This window comes from Rhopilema esculentum, unplaced genomic scaffold (assembly GCF_057945365.1).
Source record: "Rhopilema esculentum isolate cy_ngs unplaced genomic scaffold, ASM5794536v1 HiC_scaffold_36, whole genome shotgun sequence".
Taxonomy (NCBI): domain Eukaryota; kingdom Metazoa; phylum Cnidaria; class Scyphozoa; order Rhizostomeae; family Rhizostomatidae; genus Rhopilema; species Rhopilema esculentum.
Genome location: NW_028300847.1, coordinates 2,007,603 through 2,032,889, shown reverse-complemented (window position 1 = coordinate 2,032,889; position 25,287 = coordinate 2,007,603). Strand labels below are relative to the sequence as shown.

Here is a 25,287-nt window from a genome sequence, read left to right as displayed (position 1 = left end):
TAAGATACAGATAGTAAACGTTTGCTATCCACTCAGTGCGATTCTGTAGTACTGATAGTTTTTAGGGGGTTCAAAATGTTTGATATCTATATTCAGAAAAAGAATGAAGAGTTAGAAATCACAGCAAAGCACCAAAAGTTAAAAAATTTATGTAGAAAAAGACAAACCTAAATATTAGAGCTACATCTTCAAACTGGACTACATCGAAACAAAAATGTCACTACAGCTACATTAAGTGTCAAACAGTATTAATTAGATTTAACTAAGTTAGATACAGGTAACAAAGTTTGTAGAAAAACTTTTCTCAAAGCATACATGTGTAGTAAATCTATTAGAGTCTTGTCTCATCACCAAGAGTTTGGTAATTGCGAGTGGCTTCTCCGGCTAGCAGACTGCTCCCTCTTCTCTTCTTTACAACGTATATCACAACAGCAACTGCAACTGCTGCCACTGCGAAGCCACTTCCAATGGCTACTGCAAGTGATTGTGGGCCAGCCTCTCTTTCAGCCTCTCCTTTCTCTTTTGATTCTCTTTCTGAAACTTTTTCCCTGTTCATGCTTAGCTCATCCCATTTCAATGAATTCATTTGTGGCCTGGCGGAGAGGTATTCTTTTGAATTCGTTTTAGTGAATATGAACGGGAAATCTGGCCGAGGACATCCCAGTTTGTCGTTGAAATTCAAGCTGAAAATCGAAAAATTGTGTTGGGAATTTTATAACTGCAGGAAGATAGCAATAAATATCTGAAAAACTGCAAGGCCCTTTCATCATCTTAGCTTCAAACAGAAGCTGAATTTTTTACATAGTAGTTATGATATAATTTCAAACTTATGATTTCGGATGTACACTCATTTTTTTATAAGAAACTGACTATAAGAAACGAGTACTGGACAGTCAGAAAAGATTAACAAAACTTCAGTACTCGGAGCAAATAAAAATTAAGAAACTAGTAAATCGTGATAAAGCTGGGAACAATGAATTTTGTAAAATCCAAGAACAAGATTGCCCTGTTGGCCTAGAACTTAAGACACAAGGGATGAAAATGTACTTCCCACATCTAAATACAGCATCGGAACGGAAGCGAATCTCTTGACGTGTTAAAAAAGGTCACAAAGATTTCATAACATCATTCATGACATCATAATTAAGAAACTCTTAAGAAACAGTGAGTATTGAAATTTCCAGAACATTAAGAAACTGGAGTACTCAACATCGACCTTTGTTTCTTATAAAAAAATGAGTGTATATGCAATTTTACGATCTATTGATTCTTGTTGCGTTATTTCTAAGTCAGCAGTGCATTTTTATATTATTTAAGTGCTCTGATATTATTTAGCTCGGCAAAAAATAGCGGAAAACAAATCTTTATTCTAAAACGGAGAAAGGAAGATTAAGTAAACTCTGCAATAAAGAATGCTATAATTGAAAAGAGAAATTTAAACTTTGGTACAAGATTACTGTTCTAGTTTTAAGAGTAAAATACCAGGTCTAACAGCTATTCTAAAAGACAATCTTACAAATGTTGCTCCAAAATGATTAAGATTTGGACAAGCATCGCCTCAAATAAGTTAAAATTTTAGATGCATTTACAAAAAGCCAGCGGTCTTATGGGCCGATATATACCCGGCATTTCTCTTTCAGATATTAATTTGAACATGGGACATTATTCAAGGTGGCTTTGAGTTTCAAAGTGGTGTCGGATAGGGTAGAAAGCAAGGTGGGAGTTGTTTGGTTGTCAATTATTAGGGGCATATGTTACTAAAAAATGCAACGGCAGTGTACTAGTAATTTTCAATCTCATCCTACCGCACCCTTCCTCTTTGGTGCAGCCCCTTTTATTTAGATCATGATTACTCACGCATTCATCTTCAGACCAACTGGCTGCAGCATGCTATTCCAAAGGGCCGTTGCCATTGCAGCCTGACCCTTTGCGGAGAGATGGAAACAGTCTGGCGCGAAGTACGAATAATCATCCCTCCCCATGGAGTTTCTTGGCAGTGCGGCATGAGACAGAAACGGCTGCAGGACAACTGCAAAATCTTGGGTATCTCTGTATCTAGAAAATCAGGAAAGCATGCTTTATTTAAAAGTGTGCTTACTATTTAAAAGTAAGCTTTTCTTCTAAACTTTGTATTCTCTTCAGACAAACTTCAGGGTAGAAAACGCTACTTAATTAGGAGCAGAGTTATATGTCCAAACAAATCAGGTATGACAGTACCCGGAGTTAGTTCACCCCTATCTTTTCTAAGCACACGTAACTATATTGCAAACCATAGGTCACTTTTAATATAAGCTTACTTTGGAGAATTGACTAATCTTTTCAATAAACTTGAGTACTGGCTGGCAAGTCTTGATACCAAAGCACGTTGGCGATATCCACCGACAGCACACGGACACGACACTTTCAGAAACGCTTGGCAATAAGAGCCCGTTAGTGCATTGTACTTGGTAACGTCAAAAACCTGAATAATGTTTACTAGAACACGAGGAATTTTCTCTCGAATTTTCTCTAGCGTGTGTGATACTCTTTTGATGAAATGACGTGCGCCTAAATCATGATCATGGCACGCCAGACACAAATCTTCAGTACCAATATAAACTGTTATAAGCTTCCAGTCTTTCTTAAAGCTGATTTCTCTATTTTCCTTCATGATGGAAACCAATTCTTCCACCTGTTCACTCAAAGACTCAGCTGTTGCCCCTGTCAAGAGAAAAAAATGGTAAAACCAAATACATTAGAGGGAACTATAAAGCAATTATGCAAGTTTTAGGATTAAGGTACTCTAGAGATTGCCACAAGGAACCATTAATGATTCATGCAAGCTTGTATACAGCAAGCTTCCATTACCCCCCCCCCCCCCCCCACTTCTCTTCTCAAAAATGCAGATGCTCGGAGTAAAAGCTGCAGAGACTGTAGTATCGTACGATTGATAATTCAATTTACACTTCAAATCTATAACCATTTCAATCTTTAAATTGACATTGGCATCCAAGTGAAATCGAAGCTAGAAAAAAAATATAAATGGAAGGAAAATTTGAAACCGGTTTGCAAATCTTTATGGATTACCGAAAGTTTTGCATGGAAATTTTATAAACACAAGGGAAGCATCAATAAAAATCGTATGTTTTTAATATAAAGCCAGTTGAAAAGTATTTTCAATGAAAAGCAACTTCCACATTAACAACAAGGGTCAACTCACAAATTTAAGGTAAAAGATGGGACACTCGAAGAAAAAAAGAGTTAAATCTACTTCTCCAGTTAATATGATTCATTGAAACTATAACTAGGCGTTAACAGTATTATTTTTTATACTGTAGTTTATGAAAAGTATCAGTGGATAATCAAGGATAAGAAGATTTGGGAAAACAGCCGGCAAAATAATACCAGAAACATTTGGATTCATGATAAAGTCAAGCTAACTTTTATTTTATGATGTCGCCTTGAGTTTTTGATTATCTATTCCCTATACAGAAAATTCGTACCTGACTTTGCAAAATTGTTCCCAGATCCGTTGTCTTTTCGTTTAGAAACAGGCGTCATTCCGGTTGAGAATCCAGAAATCATGGGGTTGTACTTTTTTATGATATTCGGCAGTGTGGTTACTTCTTCAAGTTTTCCTTTGCCTCCAGCACTCCACGAAATGCCTCGAAATTCGACGAAAAGATCAAATACACTCTTTGACCTTGCGGCAAAAGCAGTAGTCATTGAATCTCCAATGCTAGCAACAACGTTGATGTCTCCGGGAAATAAACGATGTACGCTTGATGGTTGAAGGTGAGATTGAATTGCTGGACAATTGAATTCTGTGCCCACAGTTGCTTCGAGTGAAGGAGGAAATTCCAAAAATCGTGCAAACCAGGTGTCGTAGTCATATTTTATGAGCCCATCAAGAACTGAACGCCTCCAAAACTTGTAAAAGTTATCATCAATCGGCTTCTTCTGATTTCTCACACTCCTTGGCAAAATTGCAGAGCTTTTCCATCCTAGAACAGGTACGAACAGCAAAGAGTAGTACAAAATTAACTGGTATAAATCATTCATCTTGCTCTGGAAGACCTCCCTGCTAACTGAAGCGCTTTTCCCAATTTAAGCAGAAAAACTTGGACCCAGGTCACATCCAGTAGCTTAAAGCCAAAGAGCACAGTTTGAATGAGCACGCTTGGGTCATTCGGTCTCGAGTCAAAATTAGCGTCAAAAAGAGGCTGAATTTGCGATAAAGGTTTATAAAATTTAATATGAATTCAAACTCTAACCTTTGCTCTCTTTAAGATGGGTTTTGTAAGATAATTTGTGAAATAGCAAGCAGAATTTGTCCAATAGGTCAATTTTTATTCATCCATGTTTTCCAAAAATGAAGTGAGGGCCTTTCTGCCTTCACAATTTTAGTATCTAAATTCAAACAAAAACCAAAACTTGAATAGAAATGAAAAGTTTGGAAACTGAATTTCAGTTAAAAAATTTGCTGTCAGTTTTGTAAATTTCAGGCTCAATTCTTTTCGAAATAAAGGTGCACCTAATAACCTTGAATATCTTATGATTGATAAGGCCAATTTCAGTCCAAACGTTTTAATAAACAAAAACCGGTGATGTAAAGCAGCACGACCTTTCCCAAAATTGAGAGCTTCATGTCAGATGACCCAATGTCTAACTTTCTTACGCTGGAATAAAACACGTTGATACTGCAAAATCTAGAAAAGTACGCTACGACAGTTCATTGTCAAGACAATAATTATCAAGAGCGCCCCCTTGTTGATCGCAAAAAGTAGCCAATTGCTACTTTTGCTATTGTTCTAGCAACATTCTTCCCAGAAGCCTTCCTTGTTATATTGTTAGCACTACACTCCTGAGCACAGGGACTGCACCATAGAATGGACCACAGGGCTAAACCCCTCATACTATTCAGTTAGATAGATTCTTACCTACTGCTAGCCAAGCTCACACTATGGCCGGTCTGCCTTTAATTTAAAGCCGCAGTTCCTGGAGTAAAATGGATTCCCTGTCATGAATCTGCAGTAGCACAGAGAGCCATAGAAACATCTGCTTCATCTAATTTTGTTCTTACCCATACCTACTAACGTCAGGCAAGGAATCATATCTTTTTATCAGAATCATTAGCAAATGGCCAGAGGGTTACTCCTAGTGGAGACTCTTAAGTCACAAAAAAGGCTCAATCATGCAAATCGTGATACCAGCATGAAATTTTGCACACCTACCCAGTTTTATGCGCTGAAAAAGATAGGGGTCAAACCCAACTCAAATTTGCCCCTGAGTGCTATTTTTAGACTGGGGTACTCTGACCCGGTCCATTTGAGGAGCATTCATCATAACTCAGCTCGAAATTAAGATACAGAGCAATTTCTGAAAAATATCAAGGCTGGAAAATTGTTATAGCAGGGCCCACGCCACCAGGAGGACCGAGTGGACCGGGGGACTGGGGGGACTAGGGTGGCCATGGCATCCCGCTTTTTTGCGAATCAATTAGTTAAAGCTGCAGTAAAAGGGGAAAGATCCATGGCCCTCTACTTTTGCTAGCCTTGCCTCACCCCCACTTTCAAATTTGTGGCATGGGCCCTGTATATGGTATTGGTATCTAAAAAAGAGTGCATTGATCACTTGAGATATCGGTAGCTGTTTATTAACTTTCAATGGTTTACATGATCTTGTTTCACAAAATGACAGAAACTCCTTGAAAAGTCAAGGCAAAAATGTATTCTGCACACTACCGCCAACAGATAGGCTTCAAAGCCGGGAGGAAAACATGGTGATCGTATGGTGAAACAGCGTAAGAAAGTTCAATGAAAACAAAAGAAATTGAAGTATCACGCCAAAAGTTAGCTGTACGAAATATTTTTGCCAGAACATTTTTAGTATCTAAGATTTAATAAGCTTGAACATTTTATATGCAATTTATGTCTTGTTTGCCCTTTCGATAAAAAGAAAACCCTAGAGTTAGAACTAAACTATAAACTATTCAATAATTTCTCTAGCTCCAGAATTATTGTTGACTGTTTATCGCTTTTATCATCAAGCTTTCCATTCAAATTTTTGGTTTTAACATTGAAATTTTCAAAAGATGTGGCTGGCGTTCCAAGTTGAAAGAAGCAAATGTTTCTAAAAGGTGCATTTTCCGGACGTTCTTGAAGGCGTGGCATAAAAAAATTTCCGTCATACCCATCTCAGCCCACCAAATTTGAGTCTGGTGCCGGTGCTTGTTGATGGAAATCACCTTATGAATAAATTCCTTGAGATGATGCTTTTGCAACTGTTCTATAATAAGCTGCGATCAGAACCGTCGCTAGCTACTGTGCTCAGGTCCAATTGCCAATCATTTGGATGAGCCATCCTTGATCAGCCACAGGTCTGAACGTTTGCCGACGAAGTACCCTAACCTCCTATAACCCCTCCCCCCTCACCGCCTCTAAAATGACAAAAGGCAAATTTAATGCAACACTAATGGCTTAGCTTATATGCAAAATTAATTTCATACAATTGTTTGTTTACAGCATTCAAAAGTGCTGGGTCACAAATTTCCTGGGGATAGCTCCCTGACCCCCACTCACTAATCTTGCTCCATTTCTCTTTACCCCCTTCTAATCTGTCCATCTATACTACAATACTTGGGCCTAGTCATCACACAAACAGTAAAATGTCAAATAAAAGTAGTTTTGGGAGTTTGGCAAAAAGTGTCTAAAAGTCAATCATTGGAAGATTTGCCCCTAAATGATCTTGTGAGATTCCAGCCATGCAAAAAATGATTGTCTAATTGAGAAATGATAGAAAATTTCAAGCTGTTGATGCTCTATAGTGTTAAAAGGCTTGATGCTGAAAAAACAAGATAACTTGTATTTTGCATTCTTTCATATTGATAAAACCAAATTGATTAAGTATACAGTTGAATTGGTAAAATATTAAAACAACACATTTAAATAAAAAAATACAGTAATATAATTAGCCAATGCTTATACAATCCAAACCTTATTGTTTAGGATAAGTAGAAAAATTCAATGATTTACATACAATAAGAGACACATATGAGCTAAGCTGGTAGCAATAGTGTATTAGGGGGGTGTTCTTGTGCAGTGCATATTGTTGCACTCCGTAGATGCAAGTCTTTATTAATTTTGATGTGTGGACTAAAGTGGCTTGAAAGATGTCTGGGTGTTGAAAAATGGTGCTTTACAAAACTGTCACCAGGGAGGCTTTTGTAAGATCCTTCATATGTTGTTTGATATTCTGGTACAGAATTGCTGTTTTCCACCAATCTAGCTTGTTTTTTTGCAAGAAGTCCAAAGTTTGTTGGTGTACCTAAAACAGAAGCAAGACATTAGACAGATGTTGATTAAAAAATTGCATGTTTGGGAAGGCAATAATTGGATTCGTTTGAACTTTTTTGTTGAAAGCTTTGTTTGAGCTTGATTTTTATCAACATACGATGTGCTAAAATGTGTTTAGACTAAATTTATAAAACTTTTTAAAAGATTCTTGCCAGCATAAAATTCACAGATAAAGTTTTTGTCAGTAAAGAGGAACTAGTGAGAATTTCAAGAACATAATCATACTTTTAGAAGAAGGGACAGTGGGGCTAGGGGCGCATGCCCCAAATCTTGCATATCTGAAATGTTTCTTATTCTTAATGTACCCACTTCAGGGCATTTGGAAAAGTGTCCCCTTTATTAGAAGTATCCATTTAGGAATTTTAGAAAATAGCTTCTTTTCTAAGACAAACTTGATTTTCTACTTGTGCCTCTACAATTTCCAAATACTAACCTTGTAAAGGGTGGTCAGACCGCTCAGGAGCCCAGGCAAGAGTCCTTCCATCCCATGCTCGCAACATAGGCAAATCGGATTCTCTTTGTTCTCGACCATTGAATTGCTGGTCATACCACGATATCATATTGCTGGAGTAATTCTTGTATGCTCCACTGTGTGAGAATATTAATTTTTTATCGAGACCCTGAGAGATAAAATATAACCAAAATAAATAATATGGATGAGTTTACTTCAATCCAACATTTCTGAATCACCATTTCAACCACTTGATTAAGTGAGAGGTCAGACCAATCTTTGTTTAAATATCAATCAGTAAACAGTTTAAACATAAAATGATGTTTTTTCTGTCGACTTACCTCGTTTTTCAAAATTGCATATTGTCGATTTTTGTTATCAGGGACGAAATGCCGATAGTTGGTGAAGTCAGTTCGGTGTGTACTGTTGGACTTCCAATTCCCTCGCCTGAACTAAAATTGAAATGGTAAAAAATCAGGAAAAGTGTTAATCAACATGTTGGTCCAAGATACTGACATCCTGAAATTTTATTAATCACTGTATTGAATGGTTTAACGAACATATTGAGGATTGCTAGTTTGAGACTAAAGATTAATATTTCGTAAATTGTACCTCTCGCCTCTCCTCGTTCCAATTTCCGATAAGCACTCTGTTATTGTACCGCTGTTCTATACGCCAGCCGGGTAAATGCCATTTACTAATCTCCATTTTTGTCAATCCCCTTAGCAGGTTTTTGATTTTTGCCGTCTTACAAAATGTTTCTGATCTTTCTCGAGTTTCTTTAGAAACGATAAATAAATCACGTTCTTGTTGCCAAGGCCGAAAACAAGAGGCTGGTGTTTGAAAAGAAGGCAATCTCCTTCGAAGCCACTTGTTCACCACCGCTTAAGTCAGTGGCTTGCTTTCTCATTGTGAAGGGGAAGGCAACTGGAAATTTTAAAATTTTTTATAGATTCGCCGACTTAAACGATGCCAGACTATTTGGGAACTGATCAAAGAAAGGTGAAACAGAAGGATGAAAAAGATGAGAAAATCGAAGGTATACATTGCTATGTAAATCTTGCCTAATTGGGTCGTCAACATGTTAGGCCTAATCAGAATTCAAACCTGTTTTTGGTTGTACTTTCTGTTAAAAAATTGTAATTTCCTTTTATTTTATTTAATATATGTACTATTTGGACCCAGCATCCAATTATCTATAGCACTGAATATCCGCAAAGCCAACCAGTAGATGTTTGACTCAGTTGTTTTGTCAACTGAGTAAAATGGCATCGGAAAGCTAAATCAGTTCAACTCCTTTTCTGTTCTTAATTGCAGCATAAATACTTAATATTCAATAGGTTGCATCAATTAAAGGGAAATGTAACTGATGATTTATAAAAAAACAGAAATATTTACAATACATATAAAGATACTTGACAAAAAGGATACTTAAATGGCCTCTCCAGCCAAGAAAAAATTTTTTTTTTTATTGACTAAAAAGTTAGCATCTGGTGCGTGTATTATGGGAAAGTTGTCGTTTTTGCAAAGTTTCAATTAGTTTAGAAGTTATAAGGCTTTAAAGTTGCACCTTTCCGAGAAAAAAACGACAAAAGCCGAATCAGTTTTGTGACATTCTGATGTCACAGTGTGCGGCTCTCGTTCGTCATGAATTTCTTATATCTTCCACCGAATCGTGAAGGAGTCATGGTCACACGTTGATAACTGCATCTAAATCTACAGCAGGTGCTTTTTAGGATCGAAAAATATTAAATGTTTACAATTATTCTAAGTTTGTGGGTCGGAATGTGTCCATGCTGTGTGACGACTTTGTTTTGATCATCTGTGTAGGCCTACAAAGCTACGGCTTCCCCCGCATACAATTAATCGAAATTGACACTTCAAGTTGTTTTCCAGAAACGATGAACAACTAAAGGCTTCAGAATTGATATCTGAAATGCTCAAACTAAAAGCCGGTGGAACAGAACTGAGAGCACCAACAATTGCAGTGTTCAATTTGCGAATCGCGACGTTCGATTCGGTTTGAGGCGAGACTAACAAAATACACTGTGACGTCAAAATTGCTTCACAGTGTCACCAAACCGAAAATATTTTGTCGGTTAATTCAATTCATTTATCGAAATGCAAGAGCTTATATCTCACAAACTGTACATAAAATCGAAAAAAACAAATAACGAATTCGTGATCAGCAGGTTCACCTCCTTTAGATTAGCCAATAAAATGCAATTGCAAATTTTGGCTGGAGAGGCCCTTTAAAAGAGGGAATATTTTAGGAGGAAAAACCCTTGCAATATCTAGGCTGCTAAGCCTGTTCTAGGACCAGGCCCAATTCTAAATTGAGTTGTTAGCCTTACCTATAGCTGTCAACCAGTGCAAGTTCTTCTGCTTTTAACAGGTTTCTTTCACCAACATAACACAGTTCCTCCATGTCCTCAGGGATGAGGATTTTTCATAATGTAAACTCAAGATACTTACCAAATAGTATATAATATATTTGTATAATAATGTTTACGAACCATTCCAGATAAACATTCATACATCTAATGATTGTGAGAACAGTCTATGTCTGATGATTTGCTTGCTACTTTTTTATTTGTTGATGCTAGGGAAAGAGGCAGAAAAGATCAAGCTTGTTAATTTTCGTTTTGAAGTGCTATCCTAAGTGACTGTCAAATATTTTGCTTTGTAGCTCTGGATGAAGGTGACATTGCAGTTCTAAAGACATATGTAAGTTTTTTTTCAAAGTATTTAGGAATATGTATTAAATAGCAATTTTTCCAAAAATTTAATTAACTTCAGTTCAGGGAAGGCGCGCAGTGGTATAAACTGTATGAGCCTCATACCATCTTGTTTCCAAAGGTTGTCCTAGAAAAAACCTTAAAATTGATAGGCTCTTGGAGGGATATCCCTTCCAGCCATTTTGTACTGCATTGACACAGTAGCAGAGGCTCATTACTTTGTCAATGGTAACTCCATGTAAAAATCAACAGAACTTTGTGTTTGAATTGCTCAGACAAAAGATTTTTAATTGCCTTCTAATCGTTAATGAATCATATTCTATAGTACTGTTGATAGCAATTGAATCTCAAGGGCAGTTATGGCCACGGTCTTAGTTTCTCATTTCTCACACCATGATGTCATTAAACTTTTGTCTAAGTGGCCCTGCTCTATGTCGGGGCCTATTGTTATCCTAACATAAAACAAAGGGACTTGTCTGCCATGGTATAAGCTTTTGATTTCTCATACTGTGGCCAATCAAACCGTGGTCTCTTAACATTTTGCTAAACTTTCATGTGCTTGCATTGCAAACAGTGTTTTAATCAGGTTTAGAAATTGAGTACTGTTGGTATCTTTAAAATATTTTCTCCATTTTTTCAAATCAAAGAGGGTTACCTCACAAACAGCGACATAGCCTAAAACAGATAGTAGACCATGTCCAAAAGTTATCGCAAAATGCATATTGTGTGACAATGCATACAAGAATTTTCCATGGATTTGTAGAGATGTGGAGGAGTATCAACTTTTCATGGACATGTCGCTTTATGCGTGACTTATCGGGTGAATTTTTTCACTTAGATTATTTAATATTTGTGAGGTAAAACATAGTTTCCCAAAGAAGCATTTTTCCAGATTAGGTTTTAAAAAGGTAAAAAAGGGATGGTGATAAGTATATGTCAACAGGTCTAAATGTTGTGTTTTGGTAGGGGCGAAGTACTTTTCATCAAATTTTTCTAGTATTGGCTTTTCGATTTGCGATCCTGATACCCTGACAAGTTAGTGGCAATAACAAGAGGGCTCTAGGCTACCAGCAATGATTTTAGCTGTGGCTGCAAGCTCTTTACCGTGCTCTCTGGCCATTAGAATAACGATTCTCATACCGGCCCTTGAGGTGGTGTACAGCAAGGGCTGTGCGCCGTCTGTGTTTTCTATGTCAACCGGTGCCTTCCCCTAAGCCCGCTATTAGACCAATGACTCTGTAAGTGGAGGCAGTTAGACAGCCGCTTGAAATTGGAAACAAAGGAGGTGTATTAACAAGACACCTTTTTCTTAAAAATGAACAGAGCGTTCATGTATAGCAGAATATTTGTTATCCAGTTGTTAGGTAGGGAAGAGGAAATTCACTAGATTCATGTTCTATTATCAATAGCTATGGTTTGCTTTAACAATTTGTTTTGATTGTAAACAAAATTAAAAACAAAATTTGGGGATGTTTTCTCTTCACTACACAGCCATTCCATAGTGACTCGCGTGACAGAGTCACACACATATTTAGTTGTCTAGTAAAGTCAGAATTATTTTCCAAAGCTTGTGATACAATAATAGAATCCCCTTGAGCCATTCTTTATCTTGGCAATGTTTTGTTCCAAAAAAACTTGCTCACGTCTGCAATTTTTTTGTTCATCTGGTGTGACTCGTGTGACCATCACATTTTGAAAGTCTTTACTTGCAGTTGCCTATCTTACTTTATCTGAGAAATTTTAAAACCTTTATGAAGAAGCTTTTAAAAAGATTGCCCCTACTCATTGAGTCACCATATAAGTAGAAAATTTCAATTGAGGTATTTTTGCTTTTTGAAATAAAAAGACCAATGCAATGTGACTCATGTGACCCACAAATGTGACTCGTGTGACAAGTGAGAGTTAACTAAAGGAAACCCAGCTTAAATCAGTGTCTGGAAGTGTAACATAAAAATCAGAACTTTTTCACAGAACTAAATGATACATAAAGGCCATCAAATCAATAGCTTGGCATATCTGGTATTTTAAAAATTATTTTTCAGTTTTCATGAAACATATCAAAGGCTTCCTTTATTTTTGCAAAGTCTTGCTCTGTCAACTTTACTTTTGAGCACCTCGATGATGAGACTGGCATAGGGGCATAGACTTTTACAATGATATCAGAAACAGAGACAGACTCAATATAATTTTTTATCTTGAAATTGTTTGCATCAGCTGAAGTCTGATGTAGGAATTCCATTGTGACATCATCATTTGAGTCAATTCTCACTACATGCCCTAGGAACCAATAGTCTGCTGGCTCCCAGTAAACAGCATACCAATGACCTATATTGGGCTCAATCAATTTGGGAAATGATATGTCTCCACCTTAATAGCTTTCTAGTATTTTCTCAACTTCATTGGCACTGGGTACCAACATGGAAAAGAGATTTACAGCCTCATTTGCACGAGAAACTAGTATTCTCCCATATCATTGAGTATTATTCATGTCTATAATTGATATATGGTACCCAAATAAAGAAATTAATTCCTTGACATTGTCTAGACCTAAATCCAACCCATTAGTCTAATGTGACCGATGTATTGTGACTCGCGTGACAAAACTTGAGGGTGATTTTTTGTGAAAATTACTGGGCTGATCAATTTCAGTTTCTAGGTCAGCATTGACTTTCATTTGAAAGCCAAACTATGCTCCAATTAATGAAACAAGAATTAAAGGGAGAAAAATGAGAGTACTTTTATTATAAAAATTGTGACTCGTGTGACCATTCAGAGAGGGTCTTTTCAGTGTGGCATTACATAATTATTCATTACTTAAAAAAAAATTTTGACTGCATAGACATTCTCTCATATAAAAGGAACTAACAAACATGAAAATAACCACAAAATCTCATTTATGTCAATAATGAGAGCTTTTTTCTTAAAATGGTACAAGTGTCTGTCAATGACCTTTAGCAATAGTAAGGTCAGGTATAGCCATAGCCACGCCCATTATCAGCAATTTTTGGGAAATAAAATCATAAATATGCTTAAGCAAGGTATTTTACCACTTAAAAAGCAACTTTTCACATTCAAATTCCAAAATATTTTTTTTCATCAATATGTGTCATTTCTATGGAATGGCTGTACAGGACAAACATCAATCCTGCGGAAGCAAAATCCCCCAACATCATTATGTGAAAAAATGCTCCTATTTGGATTGTTTTTGAGCTGTTCAAAATTTCAAAGAACTAATGCCAGAAAAATTTGACTCCCCTGCTTCAGATGGTTTATTTATTTACATATATATGTAAATAAAAGATCTGATGCTATTTTTTAAATTTTGTACCTAATTTTTACAGATAGATAGACACTGACTTTTTCTACCACTTTTGCTGTTTTCACTTGGGTCGCTTATTTTATTTAACCAAAATCCAGCATATAAAATGGAAAGAGCTTTCCTTCTACCTTCTATAAACCTTTCCTTTCTGTTATAACCTGCTACAGAACACATTTTAAGCATAAAGAACAACATTTCTATACTTTTATGAGTATTTTTTTGATTTTATTTTTTTCCAGGCAAATGAAATGATAAATAAAATTTGGTATTTAAGTTCACTTTATATATATATATTTAAATAAATAAAATGTAAACATATGCCTGTGTATGTTTACAAACAGTGACCAACATTTAGTTGTCACTCTTAGGACTCATTATCTTGGTCAAAATGCCTGAAAGTTAAATTATTTGGGTTTTCATCAATTATCCCTTCTGAGAGTTTCCCAAAGCGATTTTAGTTATATAATTGTTTACAAAGATCAGACAACACATTATTTGCAAGCAGTTCAATTTGTTTTTTTGAAATTGGTTCCATTTAGCCTTGCGATACAACACGTCTAGTCTCCATTCATTGTTTTGTATGTTTTCACTATACTATGTATGTATGTAAGGTCATCCAACAATTTTTTTCATTTCCTAGGGAGCTGGTTCATATAACAAATCAATTAAAAAAGTTGAGGATGACATCAGCTCAATTTTCAAGAAGGTTGACGAACTAACAGGTCATGATTGAAATTTTATATCTAAAACTTTCTGTATTTTTCTGCAGGTCTTGAGACAAGTAAAAAGTAATACATTTTTAGTCCATTTGTTGTTGAGATCATTAAAGATATATCTGCTTCTTAAAGATATAATGTTCATTGTAAATTTTAATTTATTTATATCTTGTGAATTTAATCCACCTTGATATGACATACATTAGAAGAAACAACTAAAGATATTATCGTATTGACATGTCATATATATATTTTACATATAATAATCCCACAACAAAAAAAGTTTGTATAGCAGCAAATTTATACCACATATGTATTAAGTAAATTTAGTTTACCAATTGAAGTAATAGAGTTGTTATCTTTTGATTGGCAAATCATGTACAATTTTTGACAGTTTTTGTTTATTTAAGTCTAAATATTTTCCACCTAAAATGATAATACTTTTGTTAAAAAGATTGTTTGACATTCATCCTCTTTAAAAGTGTCTGGGTTTTTTGAGTTAATTGATAAATGATAAACCCTAACATACATTACTTTTGCAGAGTTTACTCTCTTTGATGTTACTGTACTATCATTAACTGTACTATCTTTGATGTAACTGTAACCGTACTAACTGTACATTCAAGTAAGAGTGAATGTGATAATTTAATAAGACTCTTATCAAAGCACTTTCAGTATATGACATGTTTACGTGCATTGGAAAGATCTGTTTTGAATCATAGTCTTCATATATATTTGATCTGATCTCTTTAGGTATAAGAGAATCCGACACTGGCTTGGCTGCCCCAGCTCTATGGGATTTGGCTGCTGACAAACAAACTCTACATTCAGATCAACCCTTGCAGGTTTCCTCAGTTTAATCTATATTTACCACGCTTCTTTTATAATGTTAGCATAATAGTGTTTTATTTGTATACTGGAAAATTATATGAGATAATTTTGACCAAAGAAAATATGGCTTTTGTATTTTTTATATTTTTTTGTCAAATGTTCTTGAACACATTTCAGGGTTCTTTGAATAATGTTTGATATCAAAATTATCTTTAGATAATGTTGATTAGTTCTATACTGAAATCAAACATAGAGAACTGACATACAATTTTTTGTGTGAAATAGCTTTCACATTAGAGAAGTATTGCTTGGGGAGAAGGTTGGTAAATTTAGGCTCAGGATAAAGGGAAAGAAACCATAAACAGTGGTTTTGCCAGATAAGGGGTTAGGGAAATATGTCTCTTTGATGATCAGAGCATTGTTTTTAATCTCAGAAAGGGGATATGGATTGCTTTTTATCTTTAAATATCACAGAATTCTTTTCTGCCTTTGCTAGGTTGCAAGGTGCACAAAAATAATAAATGCAGATTCAGATGACCCTAAATACATCATCAATGTGAAGCAGTTTGCAAAATTTGTTGTTGATCTTGGTGATCAAGTAGCTCCAACTGATATTGAAGAAGGGATGAGAGTTGGTGTGGATAGAAATAAATACCAAATACATATTCCATTGCCTCCAAAAATAGACCCCACTGTTACTATGATGCAAGTGAGTTTTTGTATTTAAATGTTTATATCTATATTTTGTTAAAATGATGCTCTTAAGAATTCATTTGGTGACATTTATCTTTTAAATGGACTCAGCTGTCTGTTACTTAAAATTTGGATTGAATGCCAAGACATCCATATGATACTTATAAGAACATCCATATGATAGTAAGTACTTACATATGTGACCAATATTGAAATGACCAACTCAGTAGTTGCTAGATTGATAAAGAACCTGGCCACAATGGAAAAAATCTTTGCAGTAAATTATTTTTCTTAGCTGACCAACGAATACATCTATCAGAATTTATAGAACTTTCGCAAATTACTGGCCTTGGTCCTTTTGATGTAAGATTGAGATGGGTTATGTCTCTTAGCGTATTTATCTGTATTAATGCTACTATATTACTGTATTGGCTGTTTTAATGGTCAAGAGTCCTGTATGTGAATACCTACGTAATCATGGAAAAACAAAGAATGTAATTTTTGTGTAACAGCCTGTTTTCATTTGTATTGGATTTCACAACAGAAGCTTGTATTGTAAAAATGTGCACAAAGAATGCAACTAAGAAGTAAACAATGTTACTTCTTGGAAATTCATGAAACCATAGCCGTACTGATAAGATTGTAAATATGCATCTATTATTATCGAACAGGTATATTAGCATACATAATGAATGAATATAGTGTGTTAACGCAATACAGTTATTTTTGCATGATTGTATTATGAGCAATATTATAGTGAAGCAATATTTTTATAATGTCATAGTATGATTTACTGAATGAATTCTTGTCAAGGTTGAAGAAAAACCTGATGTTACCTATTCTGATATTGGAGGCTGCAAGGAACAGATAGACAAACTTAGAGAAGTTGTGGAAACACCCCTGCTTCATGTGCGTTTTTTGTCTTTTTAGATTCATGTTATTTTGACATTTTGCTCTTACTCTGAATGTTTTCTGCTGTTATCATCAGAACCAAGTACAGTTATTGTCTTAATGAATTCTTTTCTAAAAATTTTTGGGACTTTTTTTTGCTAATTTTGAAAGCCATGTATGCAGGTAACTTTGAAAATGGTGTAAAGATGACAAAAGTACAATTATACAAGCCATTTTATAACTGCAAATAATTTTTTGGTACCACAAAATTCAAGATGGCACGAAATACTGGAAGCATAGCATACTAAAGCACTTTTCGACCGACATTCGTCAGAGTATGAACGTCAGTTCATGACCGAAAGTGTGCAGAGAATTTATGTACAGGCGTGGATCGAAAGTAACTTGAGAGGAAGAAAGTTGCGTTTGATTGGTTCTTTCATCGTCATCTTTCATTTCAAAATCATTTGACAGGCAAGGTCATCTTTTCATTTAGAAGTTTTAGAATCTGTTACATCAAAACAAAGTATCCCGACTTTGGAAGGGTTTGTTTCCGCTGTTGGTTTCTTCAACTATGTGAGTGGTTAGCGGTCAAATGCATCTCTCTTCCTTTCACGTTGTTTACGATCCGCATCTGGATTTTCTGCTTTCTTTCGGTCATTACCCGACGTTTAAACCGGACGAATAGTAGTGCTTCAGTATGCAGTGTTTCCACTATGTAGTGACTGCAAATATGAAATCCTTGCATAGATCTATTTTCTCTACTTATGTAAGAATCAGAGATGCTTTTAAAATAATGAATTATTACTGCTGTTGTTTAAAGGCAGTCTGTCCCTTCAATGATTGGCTAATTTGAACAATTGGTCTTCCCGCCTTAACGGGCTCGCTAGATGCGATAGTGGACGACATTTGAAACTGCGAGCAAAAGGCTATCGGAAATGACAAGAAGATTTTGTTACTGGAATTGAATGATGATAATGGAAGCATTTCTTTTCCCTGTTGACATATCTGTCGCACAAACCAAACAGGGAACAAAATTTATCTAGCCACAGCTTCACTTCGACGGGAGCACAGTCATTTGATTCAAATGCTGTGGAATCCATGTTGTCTCTGATTGGTTTAAATCGTTTAATTATCGATCAAGCTCAATGGTGCATGAATTTCACCCCTGTGAAAATAAAGTTGAGGACAATAGGGGACAGACTGCCTTTAAGCGGATTTGATAAAAAGGACACAAAATCTAAATGGGACATTTAGCGAAGCAGTTTATCAGTAGGCCTGTTTCGTCATCTTAATGATTCTTCGCCTCAGTTATGGTCTAAAGGCCACAAGGTTGTCTGAAAGAATTGCTGTTAACAGATGTCTTCTCTATCATTTCTACTTAGCATTTCTTTAGCAATTTCAGAAACAGTGTCATCTCCCAATCGGAATCACTTGCGAAGTACTCAAATTGAGCAGCTTTTTTCATCTACAGAAACTTTGTATAAAACCTAATTTAGATATTTTGTAGCAATTGATATAACTTACCCATTTCAGCCTGAAAGATTCGTCAACCTGGGCATTGATCCTCCAAAAGGCATTTTGCTATTTGGCCCGCCTGGTACCGGGAAAACTCTGTGTGCCCGTGCTGCAGCCAACAGGACGGATGCTTGTTTCATTCGCGTGATTGGTTCTGAACTGGTGCAGAAGTATGTTGGCGAGGTAAGGAATCGATTGTTTGACTGGCATCGGCAAAATATATTTTTATAGTGTTATTGTATTTCATCAGGTGTCAGAAGGAACCTGGCAGCTATAACTACTTGACAAGGACATGTTTCCTTTCATTGTTCGAATATCGAATATGATTTTTTTAGACAGTCAATCTCGAAAGCATGAATTTTGCATAAATTTGTTTTGAAACTTTTTGCAGCTCTTTGGTTAGACTAATCTGTTTTATGTTTAAATCAAGAATCACTATACGTTTAAACATTGTTTCATCGTGGCCCTTTGGCCAAGTGACTTTTCGGCACCCATAAATGTAAACTGAGGTGGGATGCTGGTGGGCAAGAGTTACAAAATACTTTCTCGAGATCGCAGCCTCATTTGAAATGCATTCTTTTACACATTGTTTCTGCTTCACCATTCCCAAGAAAGTAACGTACCCCAGTCCTTAGGGCCTCATCTGTTTGATTGTTTAGCTCTCCTGGGGAGGTCTCAACCTCTTGCTTGTCTAGGGTAGCTTAGGAGAGCCTGGGGGAGCTTTGTGGAGTGCGAAACTGAAAGGTAATATTTATCAAAGAAACATATATGCAGACCCCTTCACCCCCACAACCTCCCCTCCCCCCCTTCCTATCAGTTTTCCCCTAATCATGAGTACAGTTAACTTGTTTGATATTACACTGGTATCAGAATAATTCATACAGTTGGACCTATCAGCTGCTTTAAACCTTTTCTATTCTGTCTATGATTTACTGATATTTTTATCTATTGATATCATTTTTCGCCACTGACTTTCAGGGTGCAAGAATGGTTAGGGAGCTTTTTGAAATGGCAAGGTCAAAGAAGGCTTGCATCATATTCTTTGATGAGATCGATGCAGTTGGAGGTGCGATTCTGTTATCAAATGTTATTGCAATTCTGCCTGCGATACACGTTCTTGTAATTCTGCCTGCGATACACGTTCTTGTAATTCTGCCTGCGATACACGTTCTTGTAATTCTGCCTGCGATACACGTTCTTGTAATTCTGCCTGCGATACACGTTCTTGTAATTCTGCCTGCGATACACGTTCTTGTAATTCTGCCTGCGATACACGTTCTTGTAATTCTGCCTGCGATACACGTTCTTTTAATTCTGCCTGCGAAACACGTTTTAAGAAACTTATAAGAAACTTGGATCAGCACTAAGTACAGAAATTTTCTTAAAACGGGATCCCAATTTTGGCGTTTTCATAATAAACGTTCTTAACGTTTCTTAGGTTGTTTCTTATTTTCGGGACCTAGAATTGCCTTATTGATGTTTCGAAGTTGAGCATTTTGGAAGAATATGAACGCAGATCGGCAGAAAAAAAAGCATAATCAAAATGCAAAGTATGCTATCTTTTCTAAAGAAAAATCAGCAAATAAAAGCTTTTGGACTATATTTTTACAGATGGGAATATATTGGACTATATTTTATATTTTTACACTTTCTTTGTGAGCCTAGTACGAAAGTTTTAAATTTTCAGCTTTCCTAGTACTAGTTTTTATAAACCAGTTTCGTATAAATAAAAAACTGAAATGCTTGATACTTTAATTTGGTTTGATCGAAGTTTAAGGCATTTTAAGCCAAGTTTAAGACTGCAGCATCACAGCATTGTTAACAATATTTCATGTTTTTATGACTATGTGAAAGCATGCTTCTTATATATCCAAGAAAATAAAGCCCCTTGCTCAATATCCAGTCTTATTTTGAGAAATTAGTGCTGGTACTATCATTTCTATCCATATGGTCCATTTCGTCACATAGTAATGCCGGCAAGTCATTCTTTTCAAACAAGCATCAGTGTGCTACAAGATTATTAACACCAAGCTTTTCTGCATATTTGCTTCATTGCTAATTCACATTTAATTTATCTGTTTTAAATTATCCTTTTTTAAGAGGGAAAGAAATTTTATTCTGCTTTGAGATAAATTTATATTTTCTTTGGTTTGTTTTCAGGTGCCCGATTTGATGATGGAGCCGGAGGTGACAATGAAGTTCAGCGAACAATGCTGGAACTAATCAACCAACTTGATGGTTTTGATCCTAGAGGAAATATTAAAGTTTTAATGGCTACCAATAGGTTTGTTTTTTACTGAAATCTCACTTCGCTACATCACCAGACGAGTGTTTTTAAATAAGATTTCTAGATACCAAATTGAATACTATTCCTTGTGTCACGTACACTGAGTTTGAGCAGGATGCAGGAATGAAGTCCTGGTCGAGAAGGCTTGCAATTATTTGCTGCGGAATGAAAGCTCTTTACGATACAATCGTGCCTGCTTCTGATAAGAAGAGTTTAATTTAAAGATACTCCTCTGCAATGATTTGCAAAATGTATCACTTTCTAGGCCTGATACTCTTGACCCTGCCTTGATGAGACCAGGAAGGATGGACAGGAAGGTTGAATTCGGCCTACCGGACCTGGAGGTAAGATTGTTTCTTTATCATTGAAATCTTTTTCGAATCTTTAAGGACGATGAATAGGCAAAATATTCGTTAAAGAAATTTTTTTTCAAATTTGGCTTTTTGGCGTTAAATTGTACTTAAGGTATTAGTCTTTTGGTTCGTGATGCCTTTCATGCAAAAAACTATTTTGTTACCTATAAAACTATGTTTTATAAAACAACAATTTCCTCTGCTCATCCCAGAGTCATTTTTATATGCTACATTATTGCATATGTTGTTTGGCTTCAGAAAGATCACCATAACGTTAATTCTTACTTAAAGTGTTTTTACTGGTCCGGAGTTTCTGGTCAGTAAATTATACATGAGCATTGTGACGTCATAAATTATATAAAATTTTGTGGAGAAGTGTTTGGTTAATACTTATGAAAAGTTTCTAGCACATAGAGGTTTTAGTTTTTGAGAAAACGTGGTTTTTGTGCAAGTAGCAATTTTTAGTAAGATTGACTTTTCATCGTCCTTAAGGAGATGAGATGTTGTATTCACCTTTGAATGAGATAGCGTAATGTATTGAAAATAGAGTTGTAATTTTATATAGTCATTATATAGATATGGTAATTATATAATGAAAGAATTTTTTAGCATAGTGATACATACTTCTGTTGATTTATAAAAACTCTGAACTTTGGTTTCCCAAAGCGAGAGGGAGCTATTTATTGCCATTTGATCTCAAAATTGATCCCCCTCAAAAGATTTTCAGGGGTGAAATTTGCATCTTCAGTAAAAACATTTTGAGATATATTCTACTCATATCAAGGATTTTTCTTGAAGTTCAAAGCAAAAACCTCCAAGCTTTTAGTTAAATTTTTACATTTTTAGTTCAAACTAAACAAATATTTTTACTGCTTTTACATTCCATTTTGAAAAGATTTTTCAAAAATTGAAAAATTTTTAAGGTTTTGATATGTTTTAAGGATCTTCTTTAAAAAATGCATACAGTGCTGTTTGAATAATTAGCAACTCGTTGTTCAAGTCTGCACATTTTTTACTGAGGTATATATTTTCCTACCATCTTCCTGCTTTCTTCTCACAGGGACGAAGTCATATTTTCAAGATTCACGCTAGATCAATGAGTGTTGAACGAGATATTCGTTATGAACTATTGGCCCGTCTCTGTCCAAACAGCACCGGTAAGGTCTTTGTTTCAACCCATCATCGCTCGATACATTAGCAGTTTTTAATAGTGGCTAAGTTACGAAAGCGCTTAAAAACAGTGCTGAAGCTTGCGATCGAAAATGGTCCCACGTCCGGTCCACCCGCTAGCAAATGGGTATCTGGTGGCTACATTTAGGAGGGTAAAGGGTGATACTGTTGAATTGGCTACCCTACCTCATGAAGCTGTTGACCAAGGCCAAGTGTCCCCTTCAACATATGCACGTACCTATTGTAAACTTTCTAGGTGTTCGGCAGTTTCTTTGATTTCCTAATTGACCTTGGGCCTTTAGATCGGCTCAGAATCATTTTCCGACCATGACAGATTTTCAAGCTTCCTTCAATTTGTAACGGTAAAACTTTGTTAAAATCAGTTTTATTATAGAAAAATTTAGTCTGGGCTGATAGAATTTAGTCTGGGTTATGCGGAAATTTCGTCTATTTAAATTTTGCCCCCCCCTCTCCCCCCCCCCCCCGAAATCTTTTGTTATCAGACTTAGGTTTTTCAGAGCCAGAGTTGCACTTCTTAAATGTCAAGTGAGTGCAATGTTTGAAGAATGAAATGAGCAATTTTTAAACCTGAATTTTGGCTTGTATTCATGCAGGTGCAGAAATCAGAAGTGTGTGCACAGAAGCTGGAATGTTTGCTATACGATCCAGACGAAAGGTAAAATAAAGTATTGATTGAGATTTGGCTTTGATGCTATTTTTTGTTTATTATCATAATTTTTGGTTTAGAATATGAAATATATGGGAAATCTGATGATACATAGTCAATCACAACATGAAAAAAGAAACCTGAAGCATTGAACATTCAATATTTGTTTTGTTTTCTTCTGAAACTCTACACTCGTTATAGCAATATCAATAAGCTCCAATATTGTAATAATGCCGACGGTGGCTTAAGCCTTTTCTTGCGATTTTATTGTTTAAAGTGCCTCAGATATCGGCAACAGCTCCGGAGTTATGTGAAAGTACCTGAATTACGCACATCTATGTAATGTGCACAGATTTAAAATACCCTGCCCAGTTGCATTCATATCATCCTCTCTTCTATCCTGATAAAATTTTAAGGGTCCTTTATTGATTTGATATGACAAGCCGTCAGAAACCTAATATTGGTATTGTGTGTCGGGCCAGACAAATTTATGAGAATACGTATATAATGCTTCATCGTTACGCAAGTACTTATGAAAAGTGGGTCCGTATGAATTTGCTAGCTTGACTCTGATAAAGGTCTTTTCTGGTCAAACAAATTTGCGCCGCTTCTTATCCACAGTGTTGAGTTCCAAGTAGCTGTCATTTTCCGCTTTCATTCCTTTTTCTTTTAATGTCGAGATGATTCAAAACCGCTCAACCATCTTTCCTTGTATTTTAAGCTCTTGGTACCTCGCAACATTAATTGCAATGTTTAGGTTTTTGGTGCAGTTTTCCCCGAGCAAGATAAAAACTTTTTCTGTCGACCGTTTTCGTGTTAAACAAGTATTAGATCACCTTAAAACCTTTCGGGATCTTAGTCAAAATAGTTTTTACAATATGATGATCTTGTCAGAGAGCTTACGTTTAGAGCTTCAAGTTTCCGAATAATTTTAGCACTCAATACTATTTTGGTGCTTATTAATTCCGTTTTCTATTCATATATTGACTCATTTTCTTATTCGAAAGATTTATATATGTAAGTGAGATCCCCCTGCAATTTTTAAATGCCTTTTAAGAAACTTTTTTAGAAAAAAACCAAATATTCCACTTCGGTACTTATATCTGACAGAAAGCTCTGTAGTGTTTCTATATATCCTTTTGCATGTTTCCACCATCTTGCTGTCGTTGACATTCTGGTTTGCGGGGAGGGGGTGTCATTTAGTGGTACATGAATCCGTTGGCACATAATTTCAACGCTAATGAGTTTCGGTAAATATATGGCAGTACCCTATTTAACCGACCCGGGCTAAATATAAGAAAGGCAAGCCGGCAATGAAAAGGAAGAATGTCCTACCTGCCCAGCCTTGTCTTCAACGAAAGCCACGTCTTCAAAGGAGGCCTCGTTTCCTATTTTTCACTTGAAGGCAGAATACGTCGCGGGTTTTCTTTCAGCTAAACCAAAGACGAAAATATTTTTATCAGAAAATGTACAAAGCCTATAAGGCAATGAATATATTTTTAATTGAAATATCCTGTTTGTTTTAGAAGTCTTTCTCTTATTTGTTTCGTATCCAACTGAGTGAACATGCCTGTTTTTATATAATGATCAATGTTCATATATTGTCAACTTGTTTAGGTGCTTGGTTCAGCAATACATCGGTATTGACTCTTAGCAAGTAATACACCCCACAACGTCTTAGACGCAAGGACTCTTAGAGCAAGACTCATATTGACGAATGACGTAAATTAGCCGGCTTTGTTTCTCTAACTTAGATTCTCCTTTTGCAGGTAGCCACTGAGAAGGACTTCCTAGACGCCATACAGAAGGTTATCAAAGCATATGCAAAGTTCAGTGCAACCCCTAAATACATGACTTACAATTAACATTTAGTAAATTTGTTTTATAGTATATACTTCCTTTAGCAGTCGAGAGTATAAACTGCTTGAGTTTGACTTAAGAACAAGCAACCTCCATTAAGTGATAATTATTTAAAGTCACCATATTCTGACTTTGTAGGATTTCTTCTTGTTTTCTTCCTGTCAATTGAAGCTGATCTGCCTTCACTTTGGTCTGCCTTCGGCCAGATACAACAAAGAACCCAATAATCAAAAAATAAGACTGTTTGCTTATCAGACTTACAAATGTGACTATCACATAACGGGCGCGTAGTTTTTTACAATGATGGCAATAAATGCATTGTTATACTTTGCTTGTTATTCTCAATAGTTGTTTAAAGTCTAACACCTAGTTGCCAAGCCTGCTATCATCAGAGAGGGGAAAACAATAAAAGCAAAAAAAATTGTAATGAAAGATATCAAAAGCTTACAAACTAGAGAGTAG

The 25,287-nt window shown here is 35.8% G+C and overlaps 3 protein-coding genes across 3 annotated transcripts; 1 reads left to right on the top strand and 2 right to left on the bottom strand.

The window, feature by feature from the left end:
• Window positions 1–136: 136 nt before the first annotated feature.
• Window positions 137–4,041, bottom strand: LOC148957224 (phospholipase B1, membrane-associated-like). Its single transcript, XM_089115659.1, has 4 exons — window positions 3,483–4,041; window positions 2,298–2,700; window positions 1,858–2,055; window positions 137–683 (listed from the first exon to the last, which is right to left on the bottom strand). The coding sequence occupies exons 1-4, from the start codon at window positions 4,039–4,041 to the stop codon at window positions 332–334; spliced, it is 1,512 nt and encodes a 503-aa protein (XP_088971785.1). The 3' UTR covers window positions 137–331.
• A 2,843-nt stretch (window positions 4,042–6,884) lies between these two features.
• Window positions 6,885–8,585, bottom strand: LOC135688432 (cilia- and flagella-associated protein 107). Its single transcript, XM_065205278.2, has 4 exons — window positions 8,398–8,585; window positions 8,127–8,237; window positions 7,768–7,954; window positions 6,885–7,305 (listed from the first exon to the last, which is right to left on the bottom strand). Exons 1-4 carry the CDS (start codon window positions 8,491–8,493, stop codon window positions 7,037–7,039), a joined length of 663 nt encoding a protein of 220 aa, XP_065061350.2. The 5' UTR covers window positions 8,494–8,585; the 3' UTR covers window positions 6,885–7,036.
• A 78-nt stretch (window positions 8,586–8,663) lies between these two features.
• LOC148957223 (26S proteasome regulatory subunit 7) lies at window positions 8,664–24,955 on the top strand. The gene is made up of 13 exons (XM_089115712.1): window positions 8,664–8,824; window positions 10,475–10,512; window positions 14,483–14,564; window positions 15,312–15,403; window positions 15,886–16,098; window positions 16,896–16,991; window positions 18,507–18,671; window positions 19,467–19,554; window positions 20,649–20,772; window positions 21,041–21,119; window positions 22,189–22,285; window positions 22,913–22,974; window positions 24,735–24,955. Exons 1-13 carry the CDS (start codon window positions 8,755–8,757, stop codon window positions 24,828–24,830), a joined length of 1,302 nt encoding a protein of 433 aa, XP_088971838.1. The 5' UTR covers window positions 8,664–8,754; the 3' UTR covers window positions 24,831–24,955.
• Window positions 24,956–25,287: the final 332 nt, after the last annotated feature.

Bases quoted from the DNA above. Each gene is read 5' to 3' on its own strand.
- LOC148957224 (XM_089115659.1), bottom strand. From the start codon at position 4,041: ATGAATGATTTATACCAGTTAATTTTGTACTACTCTTTGCTGTTCGTA. The intron at 2,701-3,482 runs GTACGAATTTTC...TTCTCTTGACAG, and splicing joins GAACAATTTTGCAAAGTCAG to GGGCAACAGCTGAGTCTTTG. The intron at 684-1,857 runs GTGAGTAATCAT...TTCGATTTTCAG, and splicing joins GTTGGTCTGAAGATGAATGC to CTTGAATTTCAACGACAAAC.
- LOC135688432 (XM_065205278.2), bottom strand. From the start codon at position 8,493: ATGGAGATTAGTAAATGGCATTTACCCGGCTGGCGTATAGAACAGCGG. The intron at 7,955-8,126 runs GTAAGTCGACAG...TTTATCTCTCAG, and splicing joins ATGCAATTTTGAAAAACGAG to GGTCTCGATAAAAAATTAAT. The intron at 7,306-7,767 runs GTTAGTATTTGG...CTTCTGTTTTAG, and splicing joins GTCTGACCACCCTTTACAAG to GTACACCAACAAACTTTGGA.
- LOC148957223 (XM_089115712.1), top strand. From the start codon at position 8,755: ATGCCAGACTATTTGGGAACTGATCAAAGAAAGGTGAAACAGAAGGAT. The intron at 18,672-19,466 runs GTAAGGAATCGA...ACTGACTTTCAG, and splicing joins TGCAGAAGTATGTTGGCGAG to GGTGCAAGAATGGTTAGGGA. The intron at 19,555-20,648 runs GTGCGATTCTGT...GTTTGTTTTCAG, and splicing joins TGAGATCGATGCAGTTGGAG to GTGCCCGATTTGATGATGGA.